The sequence below is a fragment of the Erpetoichthys calabaricus genome, chromosome 3, assembly GCF_900747795.2.
Source record: "Erpetoichthys calabaricus chromosome 3, fErpCal1.3, whole genome shotgun sequence".
In the NCBI taxonomy this organism is placed as follows: domain Eukaryota; kingdom Metazoa; phylum Chordata; class Cladistia; order Polypteriformes; family Polypteridae; genus Erpetoichthys; species Erpetoichthys calabaricus.
The window spans coordinates 297722506-297736705 of NC_041396.2; the positions used below are offsets into that span (position 1 = coordinate 297722506).

Consider the following 14200-nt stretch of genomic DNA (forward strand, 5'->3'; position numbering starts at 1 on the left):
AACGTAAGTTTGCATCCCTATGCATTCTGACGAGGTCAGCCACCCTGAAGGTAAAAACCCTGCAGTTATTTATGGTCAAGCAGGATCCGTCTATACTACAATTCCCTGGGTTTTGATAGGATCAGTTAACAAGAAGGTAAAACTTCATCCCTTCACAAGCTGATGAGATTAGTCACCCTAGAGGTAAGACCAGGCAGTTATTTGCACTCTGACAACATCACATTGAGTCTTGACTGGATCGGTGTCTATGAAACGGAAGTTTGCATCCCTATGCATTCTGACGAGGTCATCCACCCTGAAGGTAAAAACCCTGCAGTTCTTTGCTCTCTGACAACATCACATTGAGTCTTGACAGGATCAGTCTCTATGAAGGTATAGTTGCATCCCTGTGCATGCTGATGAGGTCAGCCACCCTGAAGGTAAACAAAACCTGCAGTTCTTTGTGTTCTGACAGCATCAGCTTACTGTATACTACAATTCCCTGGGTTCTGATAGGATCACTTAACAAGAAGGTAAAACTTCATCCCTTCACAAGCTGATGAGATCAGTCACCCTAAAGGTAAGACCAGGCAGTTATTTGTGACTTGACAACATCAGATTAAGTCTTGACTGGATCGATGTCTATGAAATGGAAGTTTGCATTCCTATGCATTCTGACGAGGTCAGCCACCCTGAAGGTAAAAACCCTGCAGTTCTTTGTGTTCTGACAGCATCAGCTTACTGTATACTACAATTCACTGGGTTCTGATAGGATCAGTTAATAAGAAAGTAAAACTTCATCCCTTCACAAACTGACGAGGTCAGCCACCCTGAAGGTAAAAAAGACCCTGCAGTTCTTTGTGCTCTGACTGCATCAGGTTATGCTGCACTTCATTGGGTCCTTATGGGATCAGGTATCAAGAGGCTACAGCACATGCGTCTCTTTGTGATCTGATGATGTCAGTCACCCAAGTAGTAAAGATCTACAGATGTTTGTGAGCTTACAGCATATGATTTGGTCCTGAACAAGATCGGTTACCAAGAAGGTGAAGCTGGGTCCCTTTGAAGTTAAAAACTGCAGTTCTTTGTGTTCTGACAACCCCTATGCTACAACTGCGATTCATTGAGTTCTTGCAGAATCAGTCACCAAAGAAGGAAAAGGCCGCCGTCCTTTGTGAAATGATGGAATCAGACTATATAAAGAGACAACTATTTGAACTCTCCGACTTGTTTGACCTCAGGGCCTGTTTGGTGTTTCTCCAGATCCTGGTCTTTTAGCACTGAGCTGATCAGACGTTCCAGGTTCAGTCCCCCCTACATACAGAAAACAACATGCATCCGGCGAACCAACCAATAGTGTGCCAAACAGTCGAAAAAAAAACCCCCAGCCCTCGGCTGCTGACTGTGGGAATGAGTTTACTTTTCGAAAACGGCTTCAGCACTGAAGAATCCTCACCCCACCTCCCCATCAGCCCAGCACATCAAAGAGATCAAGAGAGAGCCGACTCTTACCTCTCTTGAATAGCGTTTGTGGATGCCAGAGCAGCTATGCTTTCAGCGCTGGCATCCCGGCATCCCGAGCTGCCAGCCAGCCCTCCCACTGTTGAGTTCAGTGACAAGAGCGCGTGAAGAACAGCTTGTCTTGTGCGAGCTTGTGAGCACAGCCAGGGACTCTCGCCGCAGAGACCTCCTCTAAGCCCGCCCCCCTGTCCGTCGGCGACTCCTACTTCGGCTTCCCGGCTGTTTGCTTTCCCTTACAAGCCGCTTCTCCTCTGTGCACCCCTCTCTCTCCCTGGCACACATACATTTTCTGTCAGTGACAAAGCCTCCAAGGGTCAGAAAGAACACCCCTATCTCATCTTACTTTCCTCTCACCCCTCTCTGAACTGTGAAGCCTCTGTTTGAACTGAAGCAGTGAGCCGCACACCTTCACTCGAAACCACATAGCGAATGGAGCCATCTGCTGGTCAGTCTTAAGAACTGCTGCTGGCTGCTGCCGAGGATTAAGCCAAAGACCGCACAGCTTCTGATGTTTCACTCCTACTTTCTATGGGGCAGTTGTTTCGAACTCTGGAGGGATTTTTCCCGTAGTCCGGCTCCACACCAGTTGCACTCGAGTGCGGACTATAACCAAGCCTGTAGCGGTTCGCGTTCGTGCGTGCGTGTGTGCGTGTGTGTGTATGAATGCGATCCGACACGGGACTGATCTAACTAACGGGATACGTACTGTGTATTATGGCTGGAACGGATACTTCCTGTGATAGTTACGCTACGCTATTGTTGTTGGAAATTACGCAATCTCAAGTATAAAAATAACAGCACGCACGCGCACACACGCACGTCACGTGACCCAGTTCGCAACGATACCAGTCAATCAAAACCCGCCCAACACCTGACTCAGGGTCCCCGTTATCTCTCTCACGATCACACAGGTGCTATCAGTCTGTTATATAGTGCCTTTCATACCTATCTATTATATAGCACCATTTTATCTATCAATCGTAGAGTTTATTTCCTTTATATCTACTTATTTAATTATACAGTACCTGTCACTGCTACTTATGAATTATATAGCGCCTTCATTTCTTGATTGCTATATAGTGCCTTTCACATCTATCTATCTATCTGATATCTGCTGACCACATTAGAAAAAAATGTTATAAATTCACTTCTGATCAACTCAGTCAAAACACACAGAGGGGGTGGGAAATGAACAGCAGCACCCTGTGTGGCCGACGATCAAACCCCTTAATCTCACACCATAGGAGTGATGTGCACAGGTGGGGATTCTGCTCAACCTCCGTGGGGACATTAACTCTGAGCTTTGGAGTAAAATTAGCAGTCGTGCGATTTTGATGAAATGTTGACCTCGAATCACAAGATATGAGTAGGATCATTGACTTGAGGGGCACCGAGAAGTTCACTTATGTGACATTATTCATACTTAACATGCTGAACTTAGAGGGGGGGGGGGGTGTCATGAAATAGTAACAGCATGCAGACCTGGAGGCACAGTGTAGTTATAAGGCCTTGGACGTGGTGGTCCCAACAGGTGCAGATACGGCCGTGACAAAGTGCTGAAGAAAGTGGTCACAGTGTACTGGACAGTGGTGACCTCGAGTCTCAATGCACTGTTATGGTGGTCAGGGCCTGGGGAGGAATGCTAATGGGACAGAGACAGACAGATTATCTATCTATCTATCTATCTATCTATCTATCTATCTATCTATCTATCTATCTATCTATCTATCTATCTATCTATCTATCTATTATATAGTGCATTTCTATCTATCTATCTATCTATCTATCTATCTATCTATCTATCTATCTATCTATCTATCTATCTATCTATCTATCTATCTATCTATCTATCTATCTATCTATCTATCTATCTATCTATCTATTATATAGTGCATTTCTATCTATCTATCTATCTATCTATCTATCTATCTATCTATCTATCTATCTATCTATCTATCTATCTATCTATCTATCTATCTATCTATCTATCTATCTATCTATCTATTATATAGTGCATTTCTATCTATCTATCTATCTATCTATCTATCTATCTATCTATCTATCTATCTATCTATCTATCTATCTATCTATCTATCTATTATATAGTGCCTTTCACATCTATCTATCTATCTATCTATCTATCTATCTATCTATCTATCTATCTATCTATCTATCTATCTATCTATCTATCTATCTATCTATCTATCTATCTATCTATCACATTATATAGAGTCTTTTATATCTATCTATCTATCTATCTATCTATCTATCTATCTATCTATCTATCTATCTATCTATCTATCTATCTATTATATAGTGCCTTTCACACCTATCTATCTATCTATCTATCTATCTATCTATCTATCTATCTATCTATCTATCTATCTATCTATCTATCTATCTATCATATAATGCCTTTCATATCTATCTATCTATCTATCTATCTATCTATCTATCTATCTATCTATCTATCTATCTATCTATCTATCTATCTATCTATTATATAGTGCCTTTCACATCTATCTATCTATCTATTATATAGTGCCTTTCACATCTATCTATCTATCTATCTATCTATCTATCTATCTATCTATCTATCTATCTATTATATAGTGCCTTTCACATCTATCTATCTATCTATCTATCTATCTATCTATCTATCTATCTATCTATCTATCTATCTATCTATCTATCTATCTATCACATTATATAGAGTCTTTTATATCTATCTATCTATCTATCTATCTATCTATCTATCTATCTATCTATCTATCTATCTATCTATCTATCTATCTATCTATCTATTATATAGTGCCTTTCACACCTATCTATCTATCTATCTATCTATCTATCTATCTATCTATCTATCTATCTATCTATCTATCTATCTATCTATCTATCTATCTATCTATCTATCATATAATGCCTTTCATATCTATCTATCTATCTATCTATCTATCTATCTATCTATCTATCTATCTATCTATCTATCTATCTATCTATCTATCTATTATATAGTGCCTTTCACATCTATCTATCTATCTATTATATAGTGCCTTTCACATCTATCTATCTATCTATCTATCTATCTATCTATCTATCTATCTATCTATCTATCTATCTATCTATCTATCTATCTATCTATCTATCTATCTATCTATCTATCTATCACATTATATAGAGCCATTCATATCTATCTCTCTATTTAAATTACATATAAATTACACTTGGAAAAGTGCACAGGTGGTAGCAGAGGAGACAGGAGTGCACTCAGTGCGCCTCATGGAGAAGTTTCTGTGTCGGATACAATCATCACTGGACAGGGAATCCATGACACTCCTGCACAGAATGTTCACCTCACGACTGAAGCCAACTGACGAAACGCCTTTTCCAACGCTTACTGTATCTCCAGCTGTTGAACTGAGGGACAGTGAGACTGAAGTTTTAGCCTTACGTTCTCTTGAGGTGTTATCTCTGCCTACGGTGCCAGGGAAGCAGCTCTACAGAATGTGCGTGAAGGTGAACAACCAGGAACAGCTGAGGACATGAAGACACGACACACAGTGGAGAGACAAACTCGGAGCCCCTCAAGGACTGAACCCCGCCTGGAGGTCGTTGTACAAGCCACCATTGGCCAGTAGGGTGGGAGACCTGCAGTGGAGGTTGGTGCATGGGATACTAGCGGTGAACTCCTTCTTATCGATTATATGTCCGGGGGTTTCTGATTGCTGTCCTTTTTGTGGTCTGAGGGAAACTGTGTTTCATGCTTTTATGTACTGTGAGAGACTCAAGACCCTCTTTAGTGTAATTGAAAGAATAGTAGAAGGGCTGGGGGTCCCGTATAATGGCACGGTGTTTGTGTTTGGGGTGAAAATTACACGACAAACAAGAGAGAATATGAACTTAATTAATTTTATTATCGGACAAGCAAAACTGTCAATATGGAAGACCCGTAAAAACAAAATTACTGGGAGTGGGATTGAAGACGTTGTTGTTTTTTTTAGAAAAGTGTGTGAAAGTAGGATATTAGTGGATTTTAATTTTTATAAGTCTACAAATAATTTAGCACAGTTTAAAGAAGTGTGGTGCATAAATAATGTCCTTTGTAAATGTGATGAAGATTATTATTTACAATTTGTGCTCTGATTTTGGTGTTTTGTTTTTTACTTATTTATAACTTTGGGATAATAAAGAATATGAAGGATAAGTGGGATTGGAGGGTGAAAACAATGGGAGGGATTAGATAAATATATATATAGATTTTATTCTAAAGAACAATTTGAGTATGTAATGTTTGAAACTGAATATTCATAAATAGGAATGTGTGTATATGTTTTCTGTATGACTTAAGATTGAGTTTGGTTTACTGTTATGATTTATTTTCTGTGTTTATTAAATAAAGTTTGTTTTTAAAATAAAAAAAATATCTATCTATCTATCTATCTATCTATCTATCTATCTATCTATCTATCTATCTATCTATCTATTATATAGTGCCTTTCACATCTATCTATCTATCTATCTATCTATCTATCTATCTATCTATCTACTATCTATCTATCTATCTATCTATCTATCTATCTATCTATCTATCTATCTATCTATTGATTTCTTGAATGTACGGCCCCTCAGGTCTTCATTTGGGTGTTAAACTGGAGTTCTCAGTATGCTGAACTTGGCGGGGGTCCTGGGTCACTAATAGTTTGCACATCTGGGGTCACTGAGTTCTAAGATAGCGGGGTCTCAGAGGATTGCTAGAGAGCTTGGGGTGTTTAAGGTGTGAACTGAGGCACAGGCCGGTGGTCTCCGTGTATCTGAACTGCTCACCTGAGCTTGTTCATGAGGTGTTGAGTTAATGTGGACCCCATACTGGTCTGGTGTTCCAGTACATTGATACGGTGCTGGTTTGGGATTTGACAGGTTGCAGATGTGGGATTAGAGGGTCTTGAGAGAGTGCTGAGCTTAGTGAGGTTCAGATAGTGACCTGGTATGAGATGCTTAGTTACAGTATGAGACATGTTGATAGCATACAGACCCCAGGAGCAGATGTATTGATAGGGTGCAGACATAGCTGCGGTCATAGGGTCTTGACCGAGTGCTGAGCTTAGTGGCCACGGTAAAGCGATCAGACATTGACTTCTGGTCCCAAGGTATTTTTAGGGGTCATGACCTTGGGGGACTGTGAGATGTCTACTTATGGGACATTTTGCTAACATATTGCCCTGTGTTCAAGTGTGCTGATAAGGTGCAGATATGCGGTCAAAGGGTCTTGAGAGAGCTGAGCTTAATGGTCTTAAGGTATCGACCAGATGCTGACCTGGGGTCACAAGGTATTTTTAGGGTGATGGCCTCAGCAGGGGGGGCAGCGCAGTGGTAACCCTGCTGTCTCATAACAAGGAGGCTGGAGTTCACTTCCTGGTCCATATCAGCATGGAGCCTGCATGTTCTCCTCGTGTTTGGTTTCCTCCCACAGTCCACATAGATGCAGGTTAGGTGGACTGGCCGTGCTAAACCGGCCCCTGATGTGTGTGTGTGTGTGTTCACCCTGTGGTGGGCTAGCACCCCGTCTAAGAGATTGTCCTGCCTTGTGGCCAATGTTTGCTGGGATAGGCTCCAGCTTCCCCCCACCCCTGCTTTGGATAACTGGGTTAGGGCGACGAATGGATGGATGGAGAACCTTTTGGGAGGGGGTGCGAGATGTCTACTAATGATTCATTTTTATTACATACTGATCTGGGATCAGATGTATTGGGGGTCTTACTGGGGTGCTCAACTTAGTGAGGTGCTAATCAAATGCTGACCTTGGGTGACAAGGTGTTTTTAGGGTCACGTCCTTTGGGGGACTATGAGATGTCTACTTACGGGACAATTATGTGACATTTGGAGCCGACGTTTGGTCACAAGGTCCTTATAACAAGCTGACCTGGGTTCAAATGCATCAAGCGGTGGTCTCTGGGTTTTTTGAGGTTACCAGGCAATTGATTTAGGGGGCTAACAGGCTATTTCTTTTTAGAGTGGTCCCTTAGGGTCCCAAGGGTATGACAGACACTACTGACCATTTGGATGTCTGTTCTAAGAATTTCTGGGTGCTCACAGAGTGGTCTGATGAGGGGGGGTGGGGGGCATATTGAAGAGGTGTTGTCCACCTGGGGGTCTCCAAGAAGTAACTGATGGGAGGTGGGCTAACTGCAAAGACACACACACACACACACAAAATTTAGAAAACTCACAGCAGCGAAGTTGGGGAAAATCCCGGCGGAGTGCGGAGTTTCCAGCGGAAACTGTAGGAAGGGCTTCATGTCCAGGTGTGGCTGCATCACAGTGGGGGTCCGCAGGAAGGCTGGAATGGCCCCTGGGCGGTTGATGCTGCCTGCAGAGAGAAAGAGAAGAAGGAGAAGAAGCCCATCAGCCAAAGCAGAGATTGAGTTACGGCGTCCAGTGGCGGCCTGAAGAGCAGCTGGGAATGACATCTTCATTAATGAGCCCACTTGTCACTCGGAGAGCTTTTTACTTTCTTCTTGTTAAATCACTCTCCCCTGGCGCGGTGACAAGAAGAGGTGGCAGAGACACCGGTCGGGGGGGGTGAGTGGTCAGCGATTGGCTGAAGGAGCCGTGCGACGAGCAAAAGGACACGACACCCCCCTGAGCCCCAAGGCCACCATCCCACCACAGCTGTCCAGTGAAAATCTCCGCAAATCCACCCAGGAAACATAAGAAGCTTAGACAGAAATCCGAAAATAACCAAACTGAGCCAGAGAATAAGAAACATTTAGGATCACAGACAAGGGACATGGGGGGTCAGGGTTAAGGAGATCATGAACATTTAAGAGGAGGCCGCAGGGGTCACAAACATGGGATGGAGGGGTCAGGGCCACACAGATGTCCCACCGCTGGGACTCTCTGGTTTGTCCCCACTGTCCCACAGCTGCAACCTCCTCCTTCAGAAGCCCCTTCAGTCTCTCCCACAACTCCAAACTCTGACCCCTCGGTCCTAAATCTGTGACCAAGTCAGGGGGTCACAGCTTTGGGACAGTGGGGCTCCATTCAGGGGAATAAGGAAAAGAGAGAGGGGTCATGAGGGAGGAGGCGATCGTCATTTAGGGTGGACAGTGGGGCTCCTGAAAGAGGGGTCGCAGGTATGGGACAGTAAGGTTAGGTTAGAGGCCCCAGTCATGGGACAAGGGTGTCAGGGGTCACACATGTCGGACAGTGGGTTCAAGTCAAGGGTCACAGATGTGAGACAGTAGGGATCTGCAGTGGGGAGCTATAAACATATAGGGAGAGACTGAAGGGGCCGCTGAAAGAGGAGGTGACAGGTGGGGGACAGTAGGTACATGTCAGGGGGTCACAGATATTGAACAGAAGAAACAAGTCAGGGGGTCACATCTATGGGACAGTGGGGACAAGTCAGGGGTCAAAGATATACGACAGAAGGGTCAAATCAGGGGATAAAGAAGTGAGAGAGAGGAGTCATGAGTGTGGATGTAATGAACATTTTGGGTGGACTGCAGAGCCTTTTAAGGGGGGGTCATATGTATGGGACAGCGAGGTTAACTCAGCGATCACAGTGTCACGTGTCGAACAGTGGGGTCAAGTCAGGGGTCAGATCTGGAGTAGAGAGATCTCAGCATTTGCTGGGGTCACAAACTGGGGACAGAAGGGTTCAGGGGTTACTTTTGTGGGACAGTGAAGTCATGTCATGGGCCACAGATATGAAGACTTACAGTAGAAGATACTGCAGGGGCTGCTTAAAGGGTGGGGGGTCACAGCTGTGGGATAGCTGAGACCAGTCAGGAGGGTCATAGATGTGGCATTTAAGGGGGTAAGGGTGGGGTGGTAATTGATGCTTAGGGGGAGACTGCAGGGGTCACAGAGGAGAACAGTGTTTACTGGTGTGGGACAGTGGGGTCGTGTCAGAGACCACAAGATGTGGGACAGAGGAATCACAAGTGGAGAGATAAACATTTAGGGGTTTAGGGCCATGTCACAGATATGAAGAAGAAGTTAAGGACATGGGACAAATTGGCCAGCAGTGAAGTCCCAGGCCTTATAAAGGTCATACAAAGAGGAGTGAGAGATGTGGGACATCGAGTCAGAAGTGGGGTCACAGGAGAGAGGGGGCCAAATGAGTAGGAAACAAAAAGTGGGAAATGTCCTGAAAATGTGCTATGGGGTCACAGGTGCGCCAGTGGGGTTGAGTTGAGAGGAGTCAGGAGTGGAGAGGTGGACGATAGGGTCAGTAGTGGGGGCTTGTGGAAATGAAGTCAGTGGGGTCAGGTATGGGGACTATAAGGAGATTAGGAGAATCTTGAAGGTGGGTGTGGGGTCATAGACATGGAACAGGAACCAAATCTCAGACATGGGGCAGTAAAATCCCTGAGAAAGAGAGGTCCGCTCTGGTAGTGAGCTTATTCCTTGAGACAAACAGGAGTCTCATGTGGGGGTCTAGGGGTATCAAAGCAGGGGTCATAGATATGGAACAGAGAAGAGGGATCAGAAGCATGGAAAAGTGAAGTCTAAACAGGAACCAAAGGTGAGCGGTGTCACAGGTATGGGGGTCAGAAGGGGATTAGAAGGGCAGTTGACAGCAAAGTCAAGTTAGAGGGGATATGAAAAAGAGGGGGCGCCGTCTCAGCCTCCAAAAACATAAGGTCATGTATGTGAAACAAGGGGATCCAAAGTAGGGGTCACAGCTAAAAACCACTCAGTAAATGGCCTGAATGTGCAGTGTGGGGGTCAGAAGACAGCAGTAAAGGGGGTCAACATAATGGTCACAGATTTGGGATACAGGGTGAACGTTAGGGGTCACAGAGGGAGGACAGACGTGTGGTGCCAGGTTAAAATTAGTGGGGGGAGGCAAGAGGTGATGTGCAGGTGCTGCTTAAGAGACTTTATGTAATACAGTGCGTTTCATAATGGAAGAGCAGGATTGTAGAGATCGATGGACAAACTGGCCCCACACTTCACAGAAAATCACAAACACCAGCAGGTCCGGTAGCCTAATGGCCCATTTTAGGGGATTGACAGCCCACTGAATGTAACTCAACTCCTAAAGACAGGACAGAACATCTTTGGGATACAAACAAGGAAGGAACACAGCTGCGTCCAAATTGAAAGGTCTATAAAGTGATGACTTTGGAGAGTGTGTACCCCCCAAGTGTTCCAGAGTAGGAGGTGTTAAGAACAAAACCAACAAGCTAGCATTTCTGCATGATGGGGAAAGCCTTCCTCTGGCTTGTCTCCTGATTCCAATATAAATTCCCAGAATTCCTGCGGGGGTGGGTGACGGCTATACTCTCCCTCTTTCCAGCAGCTTTGCATGTCCATCAAAACTGAATCAAATGCGACTCACGTCTTACAGCTGTCACCGACCATCACACTCTTATCAGAAAAGTCCAAACTAAACAAGAGGATTGTGAGGAAACATGCAGGCGGTTATGCACCACTGTACCACGGTTATTGCACCATGCTGGCGAGGGGACACAGAGATGATAAAGGTTCTCTTTCAAATTTTCAGGGAACTTTCCTTCTCTTTGCTGCTCCTGAAGCGATCAAAAAATTCCGCCATACAAGGAGCTCATAATATGGAAACGTGGTTAATGATGCTGAACGACAGGAGGAAGGGAACAAGCCAAGAATGACTGAAGGTGGAAATGAAAAGATCCATCAGGAATGAAGGGTGCAGGGCTGGATGAAGGTGAAGACAGTGGACTCTTCAAGAAGTCTTTAGGAATCTGAAAGGAATGAGTGAAGAATGAAATGAAGGCGGCCATCGGAGAACATGTGGACAATGGATAGAAGAGTTCAGAAGTGGACAGCTAAAGAATCACGTGAGGAGATCAATTGAATGAGCGAGGAACAAGATGAAGGAAACATGTGCCACCAAAAAGAGAGGGTGAACATCAAGTGAACATGTGGACATCTGAAGAATCGTATGAGGAGATCAAATGAATGAGTGAGGAACAAGATGAAGGAAACATGTGCCACCAAAAAGAGAGGGTGAACATCAAGTGAACATGTGGACATCTGAAGAATCGTATGAGGAGATCAAATGAATGAGTGAGGAACAAGATGAAGGAAACACGTGCAACCAAAAGAGAGGGTGAACATCAAGTGAACATGTGGTCTGAAGAATCAGGAGATCAAATGAATGAACAAAGAACAAAATGAAGGAAACAAATAAAATCTAGAAGACAGGTTGAACATCTGTAGCGGTGCTACTCGAGGAATGAAACTTCAGCTCCCAGCAGTCCCTGTAGTGGCTCTGATTGGTCGTCTGCTGAGGGTGCTGGGGCTGCTGGGGAGAAGGAGGCCGGCATGACATTTAAAAGGAGGCAAGTTCTACACAGAGAAGTCTTTTGTTGTTTCGTGTCTTGAGTTGCCTGTCTGTTTGTTGGCCTTGCTGTTCACTACCTGTGGATTCTTGTTTTTGTCCTGGATTATCTCCTATGTGTGTGAATGGACAATATGATGTCTGCCTGCTGCGTGAGGACTGATTTGAATTTGGTGTCGATCTTCGAAGAAAGGAGAGCTCATCATTCATCATCTTCAGGAAATACCGGTATGGCCTGTCTTTATATTCTCATACAGCGAGGTGATCTCTGGACTATCCATCTCCATCATTTTTTTTCCATCAGTTGTCATTTTTCATGGAATTCATCGTGTGTGGATTTTGTTAGTGGTTTGCTATTGCTGAATTTTAGTTTATTGTATATCGTCATAAAGGAGACTGGGGTGGGATTGTGATAGTCTGTATTGTTTAATACAGTCTTCTACTTCTGTTTTATTACCAGTTGCTCTTTTGTCTCTGTGAGGGAGTGTGTGTGAGTGGAGCCAAGGCTGGGTGTGTTCCTGGGATCCCCACCGAAAAAATAAATAAATCACCGTCCTATCGAGGGTGTGAATCTTAGCTGGGTGTTTTTTTAATCCGTTACACGTCAGTAAATGTGTGGACATCTAAAGAATCGCATGAGGAGATCAAATGAATGAGGGAGGAACAAAATGAAGGAAACAAATGAAATCAAGAAGACAGGGTGAACATCAGTGAACATGTGGAGAAATGAATGAGAAAATTAGAAGTGGACATCTAGAGAAACGCATGAGGAGATCAAATGAATAAGTGAGGAACAAAATGAAGGAAACATGGTCAACCAAAGAGAGAGGGTGAACATCAGTGAACACATGGACATCTGAAGAATCACACGAGGAGATCAAATGAATGAGAGAGGAACAAGATGAAGGAAACAAATGGAATCTAGAAGGCAGGATGAACAACGGTGAACATGTGGAGAAATGAATGAGGAGATTAGAAGCCAACATCAAACTAGAAACAGTTCCTGGACTAAATAAACATGTCAGCAACAAACAGATCAAGAAGTCTGGAAGTCTATAAGCATAGAAAAAATGATGAAGTCAACCAAAGGGGCAAATCACCTCTGAACATCTAAAAAGGGCAATGGAGAGACCAGCAATGGACAATTGTAATGAATACCTAGTTCTGTGCAGACCCAAGGAACAGGTGACCAAGCCGGTGATGGCTCTCCATTGTGTGGAACTGGATGTTGAAAACCTTCATCTGTGAGGTGATGTAAAAACTAAAGGAGACCATCAGCTCTAAGGCACTCTGACGACTCCGTGACTGTGGATGGAAGTGCTCAGAACAAATGAGAAGGAAAGCCCGTGCTTAAAGGTAAAAGACGAGATTCTCCATAATAAAATGTTTCAGTCGGGACTAGGGCCATTAACATCTACCAGCCTTCTAAGAATAATTCTGGACTTGTCCAAATATCTGCTTCTAGCAACTTCTAAAAGCCGTCAGGGTCTCTGCTTCAAATCCACAACCACAACAATTCTTCTTGATAATTCCTTCCCTTTAATTTACCTGTGATGTACGTTAAGGCTTACCAGCCTGTCATTAGTTGGACCAGGCTGATCACCCTCTTTGTACAATGCGATGACATTCGCTAGCCGCCAGTCTTTAAGAATTTCCCCAGTGTACCCGAATAAAATAAAGAGTGTGCTCACTAACCTCCTTAAATATTCCATGATAAGTGTTATCTGGTCCTAATGACTTGTTAGATTTCAGCATATTTAATCCCAGCAGCTCTTCTCCCTCTACAATTTTCAAAGTTACTCAGACCCTCCTTAGCAGTTCGTGTTACTCTAAGGATGTAGCTGACTTCTTCACACTTATAAAATTCAATAACGTGCAATCGTGTGCCCTAATATGTATAAACTGCTCCACAACATGAATGGACTACTTTTTATGAGAGTATAGCATCACTTCAATGACACTTGTGGGCTATTGATCTGGTCAGTGAAGTAGCAGAGGGGCTTGTTCATCAGTTTCAGCTGCTTTGGTGCACTAGGGGGGGGCAACAATGAGACGACCCACCAAAACAGGAATGAATGGTTTAACAGGTGAAGGGAGGCCACTGATGTTTTTCCCTCCTCATCTGTTTTGTCACTCGTTTCGCATTTGGCTACGGTCAGTGTCACTACTGGTAGCATGAGGCCATACCTGGATCCTACAGAGCTGGCACAGGTAGTCCAACTTCTCCAGGATGGCAGAAACATCAATATGTGCCTCCCATTAATAATTCTTTGCATTTATATAGCGCTTTTCTCACTACTCAAAGTGCTCAGCAATTGCAGGTTAAGGGCCTTGCTGGAGGGCCCAACAGAGCAGAGTCCATATTGG

At 43.9% G+C, this 14200-nt stretch overlaps 1 protein-coding gene across 4 annotated transcripts in view; it reads right to left on the reverse strand.

Moving 5' to 3' along the window:
* Positions 1–14200, reverse strand: part of znf385a (zinc finger protein 385A) — a 317688-nt gene that overhangs the window by 85630 nt on the left and 217858 nt on the right. For 3 of the 4 annotated variants that reach the window (XR_007934492.1, XM_051925081.1, XM_051925080.1), the window contains exon 2: positions 7731–7870. Coding sequence is in view for 2 of the 4 variants with exons in the window: in XM_051925081.1 (XP_051781041.1) it covers positions 7731–7870 (140 nt within the window). In the remaining 2 variants the exon portion in view is untranslated. Of the gene's footprint in view, positions 1–1491; positions 1638–7730; positions 7871–14200 lie in introns of those variants that run through there. The other variant, XM_051925082.1, reaches the window with a different exon arrangement.